The 17,494-nt window shown below is 37.1% G+C and overlaps 1 protein-coding gene across 2 annotated transcripts in view; it reads left to right on the plus strand.

Annotated features, from left to right (window-relative positions):
- Positions 1 to 17,494, plus strand: part of PARG (poly(ADP-ribose) glycohydrolase) — a 65,923-nt gene that overhangs the window by 20,668 nt on the left and 27,761 nt on the right. For both annotated transcript variants that reach the window (XM_032191046.1, XM_032191045.1), the window contains exons 8-9: positions 10,564 to 10,656; positions 12,685 to 12,842. In XM_032191046.1, coding sequence (XP_032046937.1) covers positions 10,564 to 10,656; positions 12,685 to 12,842 — 251 coding nt within the window. The remainder of the gene's footprint in view (positions 1 to 10,563; positions 10,657 to 12,684; positions 12,843 to 17,494) is intronic.

Below are 17,494 nucleotides of genomic sequence, written 5' to 3' on the forward strand. Positions count from 1 at the left end.
GGTGGTCTCTGGGCATTTTTTAAACACTGATTACTACAAGTAATGGTGGTGTGCTGAGGGAGTGTTGCTGACTGCTTGCTGTTAGACTTTGCTAGCCATCTTTTATTCATCTCTGTCAGACAGGTTTGAGGATATTGTGGACATTTGTCCATTTTTACATTCTTCTGACTTTGGATTGAGGATGAGAGGCAGAAGTAGCCTTCGCATTCAGCCTGCACTGTGTTGTAACACCAATATGAGATGTTGCTGACAGAAAGACATGGGAATCTATATGCTACTTGCTTTTAGAAGGACAAAATAGTTATGTTAGTTGACACTTTAAGTGAGCATCACTTGAAGGTGCTTATGCCTTTTAAAATTATTTTTTTTCAGGTGTGCTGCAGAACTTTAAACCCCTTGTTCCTACTTGATGCAAGTAGGAAGGCTTGAATGGAATACACTATCATTATCTCTACAAAGAAGCTCTCTTTCTCCACTACATAATGCTTGGTTTTCACTGACTGGGTTTGGCTTTTGATGTTCAAAAAAGCACGCGTGTGGTTGCAGTGACAATTTATGGACATTCTGTGGTCTTTTTGTCTTCTGGGAAAGCTGTTTGAAGCCAATCAAACTGTGTAATGACAAGGATATACACAATTGATTACAGTGTAAGCAAGACTCACTGATTTAAACCTTAAAGCTGGCTATTAGAAGTTGTGGGTATGTGGGTTTGGTTTTGTTTTGTTTTTCCCTTATGGCAGTCTCCTTATGGCAGTTTCCCTTATGGCTGATTCTAAAATCTGGTACAAAGTTATGTAGCAGGAAAACAAGGTCAGTTGTCACATTGAAGCAATGCATTGTAATTTTTCTTCGCTCTTTGTGCTTTTATGTGATTATAGGATATAGGCTATTAAAAAACATTGTCTTAAAACTGCAACTAATTAATTTTGAACCAGGATTAGAAAAGGAGTCCTACTTCTCCCTGCTTCTTTCCATTAAAACTCACATGATGATCATTCTTCTGGATGTTAGATCCTTTTGGAAGTCTGGAACAGTCAGGGCATAAGGCTTCATTGTCATCTATTTTTATGCACAGGAGTCTGTAAATTTCTAGAAGAACAATAACTCTTTCAGATTTCCTATAAATATTTATTAAAATTTATCAAGTTTATATGTTCATTAAAGATAAACGTGTAGCAAATAGGCAAATAAATTTATAAATACAAATGTATAGTCTTTTCTATTTTCTGTAAATATCATGCATCCATATTACAGATGTTTTGTTCTTTCAAAAGGCTCATCTCCTTGTTCTTGAAAAAAATTAAGTTCTTCATTGTGCTACAAATTTTACATTTACACAAATATTTATTGTCTAAAATTTGGCTTAGCAACATTCATATGGAAATGTGCCCATACTTTATAAGTTAGCACTTTTTTCTACTGTAGATGTTCTGTGCAGTTTCTAGAATATAGGAGGATGTTCTTAATGAGTGGTGCAGGAGTCTCCTCTACAAGGAGTCTTATTCCTATTAGTTGGTGCTTTGTATTTAGGAATAATACAAAGAAATGGAAAAGAGATGTGGTATGTTACACTGAACAATGTAGCAAGTGTGTTATGTTGAATTGTGGCATAAAACTAGTAAAACCTGGGATAAAATCTACAAGATGCCTTTACTGTATCTTTTGGTGGAAGTATAGTTTCCCATTTGAACGTGTTGCCACATAGTATACTGGTGCATCTGGCATGAGCTTGTTACTTTTAGAAGATGTCAGATACAAGTAATTGATGTAAGAGGGACCACATTTAAAGCTTGATAACTTAGTATTTGCACCTCTGATTTTTCTACTGACAGTTTGTCTACTGCTTCTCTAAGACTTCCTTGTGTTTTGAGATCACCAAGCTGATAAGAATGAAATTAAAAAACGTGCTCTTAAGTAAATATTTCCATTGAAAAATTGAAATTGCAAAATTTCACAACCACAGAACCTCAGCCTGTGGTCTTAAGCTTTATTAAATACCCTTAAATTTAAGATTAAGAAAACTTAGAAAATACCTGGACAATTTTGGAAAGGATACTTCCTTTGTTTTAAAACATTATTTCCATCTTTTCTTCTAAGAAAGAGAATGTAAACTCAACATATCTGAAGATGATTTGACTGTAGTTGGATTATGACTGAGCTCTGGATTTTCCTTCATTTTTTGAAAAGGACTACACTGTTAAGAAAACTATTGCTGTTTAGTATATGTGTATCCTGAGAGATTTTTGGTTCTAATAAGGCTTTACGCTATTCTTGACTCCTAGCAGGTCTTAGGAACTATGTCAGTCTTTCCTGTATGCTTTGTTGTTTGAATGACCTGCTGGAAGAAAATGATTGCTGTAATCAGAGGTATTGGAACAGAAAGAATTTTAAAGGACCAAATTGTTCTGGTGACTGTTTTTTTGATAAATCATTTTTATAATTGTTTGGACAGTACTAACAGAAGTGAGCATTGTACAGAGATGTCAGCATTACAAAGGTAGGCTTTTAAGCAAGAAACAAAATGTCCCAAGGCTGAAAAGAGCCTATCCATTGCTCTTCACTGGATTTCATTTTAGTCCAGATGTTTTCAAACAATTTTCATTGCATCAGCCTACCTTTTTCAAATCTAAACTGAAAATGTCTTTTTGAATGTGCTGAGAAGGGTTTCCTTTTCACAGCATCAGAAAGGAATTTGTCCCCATATTGTAAAAAAAAAAAAAAAAGTAAGCTTCTCTGGGGAGAGAGGGAAACATGCATTTTGTACCCATTCAAAATGCTAGTAGCTAAGCATTGTAGAGGTGAAATGGCAATGTGTACTGAATTGCTTATTGTTCGTTTTCTGTACTTCCCAATAAAACAGCTGAGTATTTTTGAAGTGGTGCTTTATAAGCACCATCACAGTGACTGTTGCATAGACTCAGGATTACCAGGGAAGGGATTTCTACATATACCAGTTGTAGTTCTAATTATAAAGTCAAAAGTGTTTGTGGATATGTAATGCTTTGAGACAATGGAAAGATAACCCGTAAGATCTCTTCAATAGTTTTACCCTGTATTGGGAACATTCCTGTTTAAAATAATAATAATAATGAATACGAAGATCTGTGGTTTAAAGTCTACCTTCTGTTAGTTGTTTTGTTTGTTTGAGGGCAGAATGCTGATGGAAAATTTTCTTTGCTTCCATTAGATTACATTTTTTATTTATCCATACTTTACCCTGCTATCGCAAATGAATGAAAGAAACTTCTTTTGTTTGCTATGGTTTTCCTTAGCTGCTTTATGCCTTTAAGTTTTTAATGTCTGGAGCAGTTAAAACAAAAAAAGTGGTGGTGGTAATAAAAAAACAACAAAACCTCATGAGATACTCTCTGAAATAATAGTTAAGTATCTGATAACTTTTAGATGTTCCCCTAGTATAGGTCTTAGCAGATGTTTTCAAAATCATAGCAGTAATGAACTTTCCCCGCTGCCCAAGTATTTTTTTTTTAGGGAGGTAAAAGTTTTGAATGAATGTGGAAACTGATCTATTTTATCCTCATCTTTTCAGTCAGGTGAAAGATGGAGGTTTTTCCCTCGTGTTATGGCCCTGCTATAAAAACAAGGCCATAGCCTTTTTCAGTGCTTTGTACTTCCCAACTCAGGAGCATTTGGAAAGTGGTATTTGACTCTTCATTCCAGGAGTCTGCCATTGCTTTGGATATGGTTGTGGCACTTCCGCTCAGGATAGAATTGCTTTTCAGGCATGTGCAGGTGGAGCCTGCTTGTGGCCTGGGGAGAGCTGGGACGCAGGTTTCACTCCTTGCCAATGAGCGTGGTTGAGGTTAGATTTCTGGTACAGAGGAAGTATAAAAGGGGTTTTTAAAACCATTAAAAGGAGATACAAAATTAAATATATTTATTTTTTTTTCCTCTCATAAATGACTGGACTTTATCTAGAATGTTGAAAAGCTTTAAGAGCAAAGCTGCAGTTGTTAGGGATGATACACCTGAGAGAGCATTTCAGGGCTGGATTGGCAGAAGACGTGAATGAGCCTTCAGGGGGGAAAAAATAAACAAAAGTGAATTAACCTCTGCCTTGTAAGCTGTCTTCCTTTTTCCTTTTGAAGTGTCAGTTTGTGGTTTTGATAAATGTCAGAAGCATTCTTCTTCTCAAATAAGAGTCTTTTCTGCATAATCCTGTGTTATGTCTTTTTTTTTTTTTTTTTTTTTTTTTTTTTTTTTTTTTTTTTTCCTCCTCCCTCCATAGATTACTTTGTCCTTGCTCTGGTTTCTAATCAGACAAGGGCTCAAGAAATGAGATGGATTTGACAGCTAAGTGTGTTTCCTACTGAATTAGTTTTGTAAGGGAGCTAAAGGAGGCAGGTGAGAGTTTATTATTTCCTGGACTTGTAGAAGTTCATTAACTTAAATAGGAACTAAAGTAAAACATTGGGTTTTCCCTGCCCCCTCTCTCATCTATTCCTCCCCCGTGCTTTGCTTCAAGGTTTCAACCTTGTTTATATGTATAATATTTTGCATTATGGCCAACAGCCTGTTGTACATATGCATACAAGTCAGTGTGCTGCAGCCTGAAGTCTCTGTCTAGGTACTGGGTATGCCAGTAGTGGAGGCACAAGAAGTTTAAATAGAGTTCATCTGCTCTCTGGCCAGAAGAAAAGACTTTCCAGAGAGTATGATTTAGTGAAGCTTTTTATTTCATGCATATTAAATTAATATACTAGTTTTCAAAGTCACTTAACAAGAACTTGTTTGGGCTTTTTTGTTTTGTTTCCCAGCTGTTCCGAATAACCCATTGAGAAAGTCTGCTTTCAGGATTCTCTGACTCTTAAAAGTACTTATGAAAAGAATGAAAGTAAGGAAGGCAGTGCAGATTGGCAATCTGAGGCTGTTCTACGTTCTGGTAAAAGACTTGAATAGTGTAGTTCTGGTATTATAATTCTGCTAATAGACTTGAATATAATGGACAATGGCTTGGTTATTTTATTGGCACTGAAGTGCTTTAGTTGTGGATGGAGACTCAACCAGGTTTAAGTGTTGCACAAACAGTGAACAAAAAGCATTTGACTTCTATTTGGGACAGAGGAGAACAAGTATGTAAGTGTAGCGTGCTCAGGAATTAAGAGAAAAGGAAGACATTATACTGTACACTAACAATCTGTTACATGATTGCTTAAATACACAAGTTTTTGTATAACCATCATCTCAAAGGAAAGCCTTAGCTTAAGGGGAGACACTTCAGGATGTCTCGGAGGGTCTTTTGTGGAACACACTTTTGGGAAAAAAAAGTGGGAAATGGAAATTATGAACATTATCAAAATGTGGACAGGAGCTAATATTATGTAGAAAAGTGAGAGCACAACAGAGCTTTTCTCTCAAGTCAGCAATAGAGGACCTCTTGGAAGGGAGGTACAGTCTGTGCACTGAATGGGGGAAAAATATCATTTTAAATGCTTACAAATAGAAAAAAGGTTTTAATGCTCTTTTTAATTTCTTAAGAAATTAAGCCTTCAAACACAAGTTCGTATTCTCCTTTTTCTCCCAAATTAGTTCTCACTTTTTTCAGTTTTCTGTTTTCCCTGTAATCCTCACCAAAATTGAAAAATCACAAAAGTTGATCAGACTTCTATTCAGAAAACCATTCTGAGTTGCATTAGGCTTCATGGTTCAGACTGATACCAGATTTCTTGCATGTGGCACTGAGCTAGTCTTCCTCTTTGGAAAAACGTGACTAGTACTCCTTTGTTCACTTTCCTCCTTCAGGTCTGCGATTCAAAGACAAGGAGATATATTAATGGTATGTATAGGTAAACTAGATACGTTATATGCTACGCTTCTATTTGCTGTCAGGTTTCTCAGTTCGGAAGTGTTTGATATGTAGATCTTAATGTCTTGTAAATAAATACAGAGTTTGTTTTATTTGAGACAAATTGAAGGTAGTGAGGAAAGAATCCTGAGACTAGTAGAATAAGATTACTGTGAATACAGTAGATAGAAGTTACCCAGTTGGTCTAATGTATTAGTTAGGAGGCCATTACCACCTGTAACCCTATGAGATCTTACATTAGAGCAATTAGGAAAACTCACTGGAAAGGCAGTTCAGTGCAGTAGCTGATTATACAGTGCATTTACAAGCAGGAACTGAAATAAAGCAGTTCTAAGAAAGTACAGGCAGCACTGTGACAGATGGGAAGGAAAAAGGAGGCTGAAACCCATTAGAATTAGGGAACGAGACATCAAGTCTGAAGTCTGACCTCTGTTTTTCCTCTTCGTCCTTAAGAACGTGCGTGGTTCAGGTGGTCATTGTCCTGCTGCTGAAGTTAATATGGGGAAGTAAAAACAAATTGAAAACATTAAGCTATTGCTGTCTTAGCATCTTGTTTTGCCTGCTGACTTGATTATTCTATCTGTCTTCCCATGTGATAGATGGAGGTGTCCAAGTTTGTGTTCTGTATGTGTAGCTGGTTTGGTTTGATGAGCTGTCAGATTTAGATTTAAACTCTACCATCACTATCAACCCATGCTACCTCAGATCCTTCTTGCTGGGACTGTCAGGCATGCTCATTCGTTACATTTTGGAGGACTAGTTTATAGTGACAAGAGGCTATTACTTACAGCGGTAGTTAGACCTCTTTGCTGCTCTGTAAATGTTCATTTTGTAAAATTGCAATGCAAGTTTGGCTAAGAGCTCTTACCTCTGCTACAGCTCGCTGAACCATTTGCATCTTATGAATTGGAGCCCTAAGTCATTTTTGTTTAGTCAATCACTCCACTGCAAATACTGATGAAATCGCTGAGGGATTTCTTTGGAAAAAGGCAATTCATGTTTTGTAACTCTGATTACATGTACTTTCCCGTTGGAGATAACCCCTGCTCTTATTCCATTCCTAAATAATTTTTACATGATTGGAGGACTATGAATAAAGTCAACAATATATTTTTGTTTTGCTTCGAACCCTGAAAGAAGCTGCAGAGGGTATGTATGTATAATAAGGAAAGGAGAAAAAGATCAATTCTTTTAAAAAAAACAAAATTGCTATGGTAGCTAATGTATTTTTTATCAAAAACTCTTGAAAACCATTTTGTATTTTAGAACTCTTTAAGTTATAAAACAAATACTGAACATTCAAAAATGAAATTCACTCCTTTTTCTTAATGTTTGCATAGTTGCAGCCTTGAAAAAGACTGTATATAGTTAAAAGCACATTACTGAATAAAGTTACTGAATTTTAAAATACATACAATAAAATACAGGTGTCCCTGTACTAGACATTCTTCAGTGAGATTCTTCTTGCAACAGCTTTGCACTAACTGCAACGCTGCTTCTTCAGCAAAGAGTTGCTTTGTAGCCCATTGGCAAGGGGACTGTCTGGTTCTGTTTTACCTACCCTGCACCGGGTTGGTAATGCATGACCCTTTGGTAGGCTGCTCTGACTTACCTGTCCTCCACTGCACTAGTCCCCCGGGTTATTTTCCTGTTGGGTCAGTAAGCTGAAGGATCTCAAGAACATGGGGTGGGTGGGTGTATTTGAGGATGAAGAATTATACATCCCTCTTTCAGTGACAATAAGTAAGTAGAATATGCAGTACGACTCTAAATAGGTTGCTTCTTATATCAGTACAAGTCATTGCTTTCTGAAAAGAGGGTTTCCTTCTAAATAAATCTGTATTCAGTTCTGTGACCAGGTGTTCTCTGTGCTGCTGCAGGGTTCTCCCATGCTGGTGTTTGTATCGTGGGATGTCTGTCAGGTGTCAGCACTCCATATCCTGGAGTCTGTTTACCTTCCATGGCTGTCATTTTTTTTCCTTTTTTTTTTTTTTATTGTTTTCTACGTCTGAGAAGTGTGTTACAGATGAAAACCAGGCTCCACACAGCACTGAGCATAGCTGAGAACATGTACTGATAGTGGGTGGCCTAAAAAGCTGCTGGTATGCTGCTTTGGTGGTCAAGAGGATGAGGGTGAAGCAGACAGGGTTTTGCAGGTGTTCTCTGCCTATGAAACCTCATAGGAAGAACCTGGGCAGAAAAGGTAAGGGTAGGATTACACTGATGTGGCTGTGACTCAAGTTACTTGGTTCTCTAGGAACTTAAAGGTGAGGAAGGCTGTGTGCTTCTGACTTATTGCTGCTGTTCAGTAATGGCTTATAGCCTCAAGAGAAGCACAGGACTGAATATTGCACCCAAAGAGTTGTTTTTAGGGAGAAAGTTTTTGGGAGAAGTCAGAAGAGCTGTGCCCAAATAGGGGAGCATTTAAAACAGGGACATTTAGGCTGCTTGGTTCAATTAGAGAAGGGTAGAGCTGGCAGTTCCTTGGCAAGGTTTGTGAGCTTAGCTCTTGTAGTGGTCGTATTGAAGTTGTGGGGTCCTTCAAGTGACTTACCCTGTGACAATCCTTTCAAAAAATACAACGGCAGCAATAAAAAGTCGTTTGTCATTTAGATGTAGGAATAGCAACAAAAAGCCATTTGTCATTTTGATGTAGGCATAATCTGTCTGAAGTCCAATGAAAATGCTTCTGAGCATTAACAGCTTGCGATTTTGATGGTTTTGTTAGCGAAGGTCTAGTAAAAATTGTGTATGGGAATAATTTAGAAAGGAGGCTGTTCTGGTACAACATTAGGAAGATAAGGAGAATGAAAAGTAGCATTTCAGAGTTGAAAAGTAAACTTTCTGGTTATGTATTCTTTCTGTATCAGAGCTGAGCTGAACAGTTGCTGGCCCTGCTTCTGCTTTGGGAAGAAATCGTCTCATACCATTGTTATATTGTTTTAAAAGAAGCATAAAGAGAAGGTTGAAGCCTTGACAGCTATGACAAAGTCCGGTGCCGTAATGTGTCACCAGATAAGTGATACTGTACAGTCTGTGGCAGTCAGCAAAGCACAGCAGCCACTCTTTATGTGTCAATTCTAGAAGAGAGGAAGTGTTACCCGAAGGGGAGAGAATATCAGAATTTGACAGCCTGGTAGACATCTGAGGTTAAGTGTCATCTCTTGAATAGATTTAACTTACATATTCATTTTATTTATTGAGATCTGAAATTCAGTCCTTAAATGCATATTTGGTTTGTTTCTGGTAAGTAAAAGCATCACACATAAGAACAGGGAAAAGTTTCCTGCTAGAGCAGATGATGATAAAGTTTGGGTGATAATTTTCAGTATCTGACCTATTCTGTGTAAAACTAAGTATATATGTAGCCAACAGCAGTAGAAGTGAGATGAACATTTATTAGTCTTAAAAAAGAAAAAAAAGTTAGTTGCATTCCTCCTCCATTGAATGATTTTCAGATCTCCTAGGTTTGCTGTTCTTTGTAAGTTCTTGTTTCAATTCACAATTAATTCACCTTGTTTGTATGTATCCCTGAGCAGCATACGTAATGTATGGGAAGTAACTATGTAGGCATTGGGATTATTATTTTATTCTTTCATACAGACACATACCCACAGTGTGCTGTTTGTACTCTATTTGTTTTGTTGTTTGTTTGTTGTTTTTTTTTAACTTCCTGAGCACTCGGCATTTCATATCACTTGAAAGAGGATGGACTAGAGCAGAGATACTTCTGTTATTTTAATGATCTCAGAAGATCCGAAACTGCTAGCCTCCAAACAATATTTTCAGCTTGTGTTTTATGGGGAACAGTACGTGTTGGAAAGTAGGCATCTTCATTTCCGTTGGTTGAGCTTGGAACTGGCATTTGCAACTTAGAAGAGAGAGCTGGGCTCCTTGCTGGCAGCTCTGGCTGCATTGACTTGATAACCAGATTGGACTTGCCAAAGCTGCCAAACACACAGGCTGCGGGCCAGGCAGTGTCAGGAAAGGAGTTGAGAATGGGGCAGAGGGGCTGGGTGTGACCAGGTCTTGAGTGTAAAAGCTTTGAAAAACCTCGTGTAGTTGCGGTCTCTCCATCTGGGGAAGCCAGTTACAGGAAGAGGCCGGTGAGGTGGCAGCTTCAGCATGGGAGAACTTGAGGGACCCGGCAGGTTGCATCCTTTAACAAAAGTAATCCGGTGGCTGTGGGTACTGGGGGAACGTGATGAGATGGGGGTGAGGAGCAGAGTGGCCAGGCTGGCGTGCTCTTAGAGCATTTCCTGTTGCTGCTGCTGAGGACCATCGGTCTGCCCCACAGTGTGTTCCTGTGTCCTTAACAGGAGAACGTTACAGGTGCTTGCCTTGGTGTACGGCCTGAATATGAAAGTAAATCAAACCACGCCAGTACTTCAGTGGTTATGTAGTGATTTGTACTAGTGGAGAATTTGGTTCATTGCTTTGAAAAGAGTTAAACTAACTTATTCAAGATTCTTTTGTAGTGCATTTGATGACACGCAACTTTTTAGAGAGAGAGAATAGTTTGTATATTTCAGTTTAGTGGATTATTGCATAGTAAAATGCAGTGAGGTACTATGATAATAAATGCTATGGATTTGAATTAAGCTAATAGAACCTGTTTTTTTCCTTCCATTTCTTTTGAATGCATCCTGCCTTCACAAACTTGTTTTGTACAGTTATTTCTGAGATTATTTTTTTAAATTATTCTTTATAAAAAGGTCTATTTTTTCCCTCTTGAATAGGTTCTTGAAGATGCAGAGGCCCAGCATTTGTTTCAGTCCATTCTTCCTGATATGGTCAAGCTTGCGCTTTGTCTCCCTAGTATCTGCACACAGGTAAGTAAACATAGCTAGTAAAATGTTCTCTGGCAGACCGGTTTTCTGCAAACTGAAACTAATGGCTAGGGTCAAAAGATCAAGCTTACATTATATTCTTAATAAAGATATAGCTTTTGTATTGAATGTAGCTGAAGCTGAGGGAACAGAATGGACAATACACATCTATAACAATATAATAGAATCACACTTATCAACTGAAATACTTCAATAAGCTTGAAACACCTGATTTTCACTTCTTAGAGCGTAGAAGTAATGTTTTCATAAAGCATTCTGTGAGAGCATACTTTATCCTACTTAGAGCATTGCAATACTTGTGCACATAAAAACTTCAACTAATTCTTTGTTACAGGAATCAGTTCTGTGGGTTGTAAAGCTAATAAAAGCCTTACTGTGAATAATTTCGTTGAAGTGAATAGGACTAGTCAAACAAGTGAGGTTGCATGATAACACACTGGCAGGATTAGGACTAACTTCTAAGCTCCTTTGTCACAATTTTCTACACTGATTTTTGTTGAACTGGTGCAAGTTCAACAAATTTTTTCTTACTTCGTGCAGAAGATGTTCTATGACAGGTAGATAATTTCAAGCAATATGAATATTGAAGCTTTTGCTTTCACTGGTAGGACAATTTTTTGAGACTGCCAAGAAGTTTCTGAACACAAAGTAACACACAGGATTCAGAAGTTCATGTAGTAATGCCTATTATAAAGATGTACTGTTAGCCAGTACAGCCAGTTCTTAACCATTAATAAATGGTTAAGGACTTCGTCAGACTTCATTTTTGGGTTATATGAAGCTAAACTTGTTCCAGTAAAATATACTGTTCAGCATAACCTAGTTTTGTAGGCTTATAGGACTGAGAGCTTCTCAGACTTCTTTTCCCCCCCTCTACCTGTGTGATTTCAGACATCATAATGTAGCTTGTTACTTAAATAGGCAGAAAACAGAATGAGATGCAGTGAATGTAGTAATTACAAGAATGAAGGAAAACTTGTGTTGTGGAGTAAACAGGGCTGTGTATTCAACAGTCTAAATTAGCAGCAACTTCTGTATTCATAACTGCAAGGATTAAAAGGTAGCTGCTCAGCTCTGCTGGGGCTAGGCTAATGGCGAAGGCTGAGTGTTGGAAGAAGTGAAAACTCTGTTCTCTCCCTTCTGCCAAGGGGATTTATCATAATTGTTACTGACTCCTTGGTAAATAGAGGTGCATTTTTTATTGCTTTTTTGTTTTTGTTTTGTTTTTAAATAAACTACCTTGAATGTGGTGAGGGAATATTCCATATCAATAGACTAAACCCTGATAAAATGGAAGATGTGTAACACTTCAGGTTTGTTCCCCTCCAATTTTGTTTCTATTTAAACTGGAAAACAACAACAACAACTAGAGTCAAACCCCAAAATGAAAACCAAAATGAAGCTGTGCTTTTTTTTATTCATTCAGATTATAAAAGAATCAATGATCCTATACTTCCTGCAAAGATTATCAGTCCGTTTTCTAGTTCAGGGAGGATGGAAAAAAAATGAAGTCATAGGATGATCTGTGGAGTGACCTCCACCTTTCGTTGTAAAGTACAATGCTTGATTATTGTAACTGAAAACATTCATTAGGGGTTTTTAACTGTACAACTGTCAAAATTGCTTTTTTTTTTTTAATTCGGTTTTTAAGATTGCCCAGGAATTGCAAGCCCTGTCTATTTTTTGTCCTCTCTTTCCCCTGGTTTTGTTTGATAAGTTGTGTGTTCTTGGTCTCTTTTTTTTTTATTATTATTATTATTGATTAGAAATCTGCAGTTTGTCAAGCAAGCTTTTTCCCAATTGTCTTGAATAAACTGTTCTTGACTTTAATGGTGCTGCTGATTAAAGGGTTCGCCAATGGCCTAAATTACTCTTGCTCTAATTTAACAAATGTAATTTTGCACTGCTGTTTTTTCTTTTAAAATGGGTAAGCTAATTATTTTTCTCTCTCCTTCCCTCCCTTCTCTCCTGGCTCTCCCTCCCCTCACTTCTTTTGTTCCCACTTGGTAGCCAGTACCTCTACTGAAACAAAAGATGAATCACTCCATCACAATGTCACAAGAACAGATTGCTAGCTTTCTGGCCAATGCTTTCTTCTGTACTTTTCCACGTCGCAATGCGAAGATGAAGTCCGAGTATTCTAGTTATCCAGACATTAACTTCAACAGGTATGGCACTCTGTAGTAAATGGAACTGTTAACCCTTCAGTAAAAATACTGTACTTGTCATTTACAGGTAGAAACCTCTTTCCTCTTCCATGTTTTTAGAAGACTGTGCTCACTTGTTTCAGTAGTTTGTGTTCTTCTTATTTTCTTCTTACCTCTAAGGGACAAGAAAGCTATGCAACTACTTAAAAAAAAAATAAAAATAAAAATAAAAATGGGGGGGGGGCAACAAAAAACTTGCATGCAGGAAGATTGTTTAATATTTTCTTTTTTGTTTCCTTGTGCGCATGTGCACAAGGCACACTCTCACACTGGCACAAATAAACTGATGCAGTTCCCTGCTTCTGTATATCCATTTGTCTATGAATGGCCTAGTTTGGTTTTGCTTCAGATATTTTGTATGTATTTAATTTAAAGGTCAGGGCTTCCGCAGACATGTTCCTGTTGTCTCCTTTGTGTTAGCAGTAGTGATCGGCATGTTGAGTTGGGACTAGGACTTGATTCTTCAGTAACCATACATCTGCCTATCATTTTAAGGCAGTTGTAGAGCTTCATGTTAAAATAAATCTGTCCTGCAAATTAGTCTAGGAAGCTTCTAAGACCACAACATTAATTTAACTGAAAATACTTTGATTTCTAAACAAGCCCTTATTCTTTTTTTTTTTTTTTTTTCCTCAATACTAGCATGCATATAGATTTAATTGAAATATTTTCTTTGTATCTTTTATTGCATAAATGTCCTTATTTCAGTTATAAATGGGGGAAGGGATGAGATCATTTTCTGCTGCAGGATAGTGTAGTTCGCACAGACTCCTAGATAGATAGTTTCTTTTCTCTGGTCATTTCCGTACAATTCCATGTGGATTAACCTTAGGTTTATTGGTCTTGGACAGATCATCATCTGGAGGTTTTCCTCATTCCCCCACAGTTAACACGTAGCATATATGCTCTGAACATTGAGACGAGATACAAAGATGCAGTGTTACCTGTGATCCAGCACTTGAACATTTGTGTCGTAAGAGCTACACTAGGCTCTAACTTCCTGAAATAAATCATGTCAAATGTGCTGGTACACTGGTTTTGGTGCTAAGAGTTAGCTTAAGTTTCTCTACACTGAGTATTTCAGAAGAGAGACCAGAAAGCTGTACTTGGTAAATGTTTCCTGACTTGGTGTTTAATCCAGCAGTGCAGTGGGGTAGAGAAGTGTGAGTGGTCATTTGTGCCCCCTAGGGGCTCAGCGTATTTTGCACCATCAGCTCCTAAGTACAAATAAGTGAGAAGTAACCATCCATTCGTTAAAGCAGCTTATGTTCAGAGTAGTGGGAGAGGACAGCAAGGTTCTGGACAGGGGCCTGTTTGACTGTTTGTTTTTGTTTGTTTGTTTGTTTTTTAAAGTACTTGTATCAGGTTTTTATTGTACCTTAAAGATAGTCTAAACCAAGCAGTTAAATTATCAACTGTAGAATAAAATGCTGCAAAGTCATTAAAATAAATTCACACAGAACATTGCACAGGTACATAAAGTCACAGTATTAGTGTAGTGGTTAACTCTGGACATAACGTTTTGAACTACTTTTAATACAAAAAAAGCCTTGGAAAACTATTAGGTAAATAAATTACTGCCATAGATTTAAAGAATAGCCAGTAAAAAGCTCTAACTGTTCAGGATTTTTGCCTTATTCTGGTCAGTCCTTTGCTCTTTCTTACTTGGCTTCGTAGTGCTATTACTCTTAGTAAATTCCTGTAATATTATTTAAAAGGGATAATACAACAGGCAATCTTCCCTCTTGTGTTGTGTCTGAAGTAATGCTCTGCTTTTGGTCACAGAAGGTAGAAAGGCAGTTTTACTTGCCTAAATGCAAGAATGTTGTAACCAAACTGGAGAAAAGAAGGAATGCTGATGTCCTCTTTCTCCTGAGGTTTAAAAGTGTGCGTTCCTCAGTGTTTGTCAATGCATGCTTTTGTGTGTTCTTGTATAAGAAGGCTTATCTTTGTGATCCTTTTTATTTAATCATTTGTTGGCCTAAGGTTATTTTTTCCCGTGGTATTTTGCATTTGATAACGTGATTTTTTTGATTAGTGAAATAGGAAAGAGGTGTGACTAGCAGTAGATAAAATAAGAGCAAATGTGTCTGTGAGAGAGGAACTGACGGGATTACAGCAGGAGATTGAAGTGAGCGGTGTAGAGAATACTACAAGAAATTGCACTGTGTTCTATCATGCTACTGTATATAACCTGACTTTGTTGAAATCTAAAATGAAGGGGAGGAGGATGGGCAGTATCCCATTTCTCTTCCTCCTGCCAGTCCTGTATTTTCTCATCCTGAAAAGTTTTTTAGGAGCAGGAAAAGACAAAATGTCATGTTTTCAGCTATTTTTTCTGTGTACAAGATGACAAGGTTTGTTCCGCTGCAGTGTGTATCCTCAGGTTTTACAGAAAAGCCTTTCATGAGAAGCTGGATGTGTTCAAAAGGCAGCAATAATGGCTGAAATTAAGATTGTTGTGACTTTTTTTTTTCTTTTTACTGGTGTTTTGATTTAAAGGCTTTACAGGCTATTGGTCTGCTCTGTTTAGGGATGGGCATAGCAAATTGTTCTACACAGCAGCCCTTTCTCCCCACAGTATTGTGAACCTGCAGTTTTTTCCAGACTTGGTTCTTTCCTCAGCATAATTTCTGCTGCATGACTATGAATGAATTATTGCATTCTTGGGTGTGGAAAAAAAAGTAAATCTGCCATGATTCCCTAATAAAGTAAAATTACTAAGTGCATGCTAGCATTTGGGAATTTTTTTCAGCGAATGCTGTGTTCCTTAATTCCACTGTGCATGCACCTTATACGTTCATACAAAAGGCTTCCTTCCACTCTTTCCTTCAACTCTGAGACTGAAAAAAATAAAACTTGTGCCTTAAGTTAGAAACACAAGAGTGTAATCTGTTTCTTATGTTTACAGTTTTAAACAGTAATCATATATCAATTCACTTTATGCAGACTTAAACATCAGTAGCTGTTTATCCACTATAAAGTAGTTATGTTTTCTGTATTTTAAGTGCTGTCATGTTCCCTTCTCCCTTCCAGTCTTTGCCCTGCTGTAGGTTTCTATGTGGTGTTAAGTAGGATACTGTGATACCCACTGTCTACGCCCAATCAAGACATGAATCTGACAAAATGACAGATGCTGAGTGTGTATAAGATATTAAGAATACATTTTTTCCTCCTCTGTTTAGTACTTTCTGGTGTAGCAGTGCTTGGCACTGTTGCTGCAGGGATGATGGCATGTGGCTTGAATGCTGGTGCATGCGCTAACAGCAGCAAGTGATTGGAAGGAAGGGCATTTTGTATGTTAGTATTAACAGAAATCATCTGTGCCCCTCCTCTCCTGTCTGTGTTTCTGGATGAAGGGAGAGGAGAGCGAGCCTTCCTCATTTGACACTGAAGCACTTGGGTTAATGGTATGTTGTTACACTGAGTGTCTAGTTTGATTGTTCATCATGCTACAAAGTTGCTTGTATAATGAAATACTCTGAAATTTAATTAAATTATTTCCTTTAGAACTTGGCAAGGATCGGCCTCTTACAGTTCTTAAGTCATTAATGACATAATTCATTAAAATTGTAGTTAATATAATGGCATTCATAGTTTAACTTTGAGAGCTTGAATGGTTATGAATTTTAGTAGATGGAATGACATCTGTTCAGTGGCCAAATAATTAAATCATACAAAACAGCAGAAAGCGTTGCTTTCATTCAAACCAAACATCAAACCAAAATTTAAAAGTTCAATTTGAAAAATATGCTTTTGTAACATACAAAAAGAATAATTATATTTTTCATTTTATCCCTCATACTGATAAATTTCCCGTAGAAGTTGCATGCAGTTTGAATGTAAAGAATGAGTTGTATTGACTCTTTGGAGATCATATCTCAGATTATGATGATGCTCACATTTTAAAGCACTTTCTTCTGGCAATACTCATAATGAATCTTCTTTGTGGATACTTCGTGTTTTAGTGTAGAATTTTCATAAAGCATTTTCCTTCATGAAATATATCAAAGTTAAGAAAGAACAATGCTTTCTTGTATTTATTTTTGAGAAGATACTGAAACCCGATACAGTCCAGTGTCATATAAGACTTTGCTCTGGGGAGTTTTTTCTTCCCTGTGTATCTTAAGGTTATAGTATTTGGTAATTTTGGAAAACTATCAAGTCTGATTATATGTAAAAGAAAAGTATAAAGAAAAAACCCTGCAATCTCGAATCTGTTTTCTAGATGACTGAAATGGAAACTGGTTTGTTGAAGAACCATTCTTAGCTGTAGTGTCAAGTTGCAATAACTTGTTTATTTTCTTTTTTTCAAAAAACTACTGTAATTAAACTGGAGATATGAGGCATCTGTAATAGTTCCTGTCAAAGCAAGCGAGGCTGTAATACAATTAAAAATAGCATGTCTAGTAACAGAAGCCTGGTGGATCTTTTAGCACATACCTTAGTGAGATGCTCTGGTCTGAAACCACCGGCATTCTACTAGGACTGAATTTCTTCATCTTTATCAAACAAGCTTTTAAAGTAATTTCAAGTGATTAGAAATGAGGGGAGAAAAAAAAACCAACAACAGTAGTTAAGATATATATGTCTTTTATGGATTGTATAATATA

The sequence above is a fragment of the Aythya fuligula genome, chromosome 7 (assembly GCF_009819795.1).
Source record: "Aythya fuligula isolate bAytFul2 chromosome 7, bAytFul2.pri, whole genome shotgun sequence".
Classification (NCBI taxonomy): Eukaryota; Metazoa; Chordata; class Aves; order Anseriformes; family Anatidae; genus Aythya; species Aythya fuligula.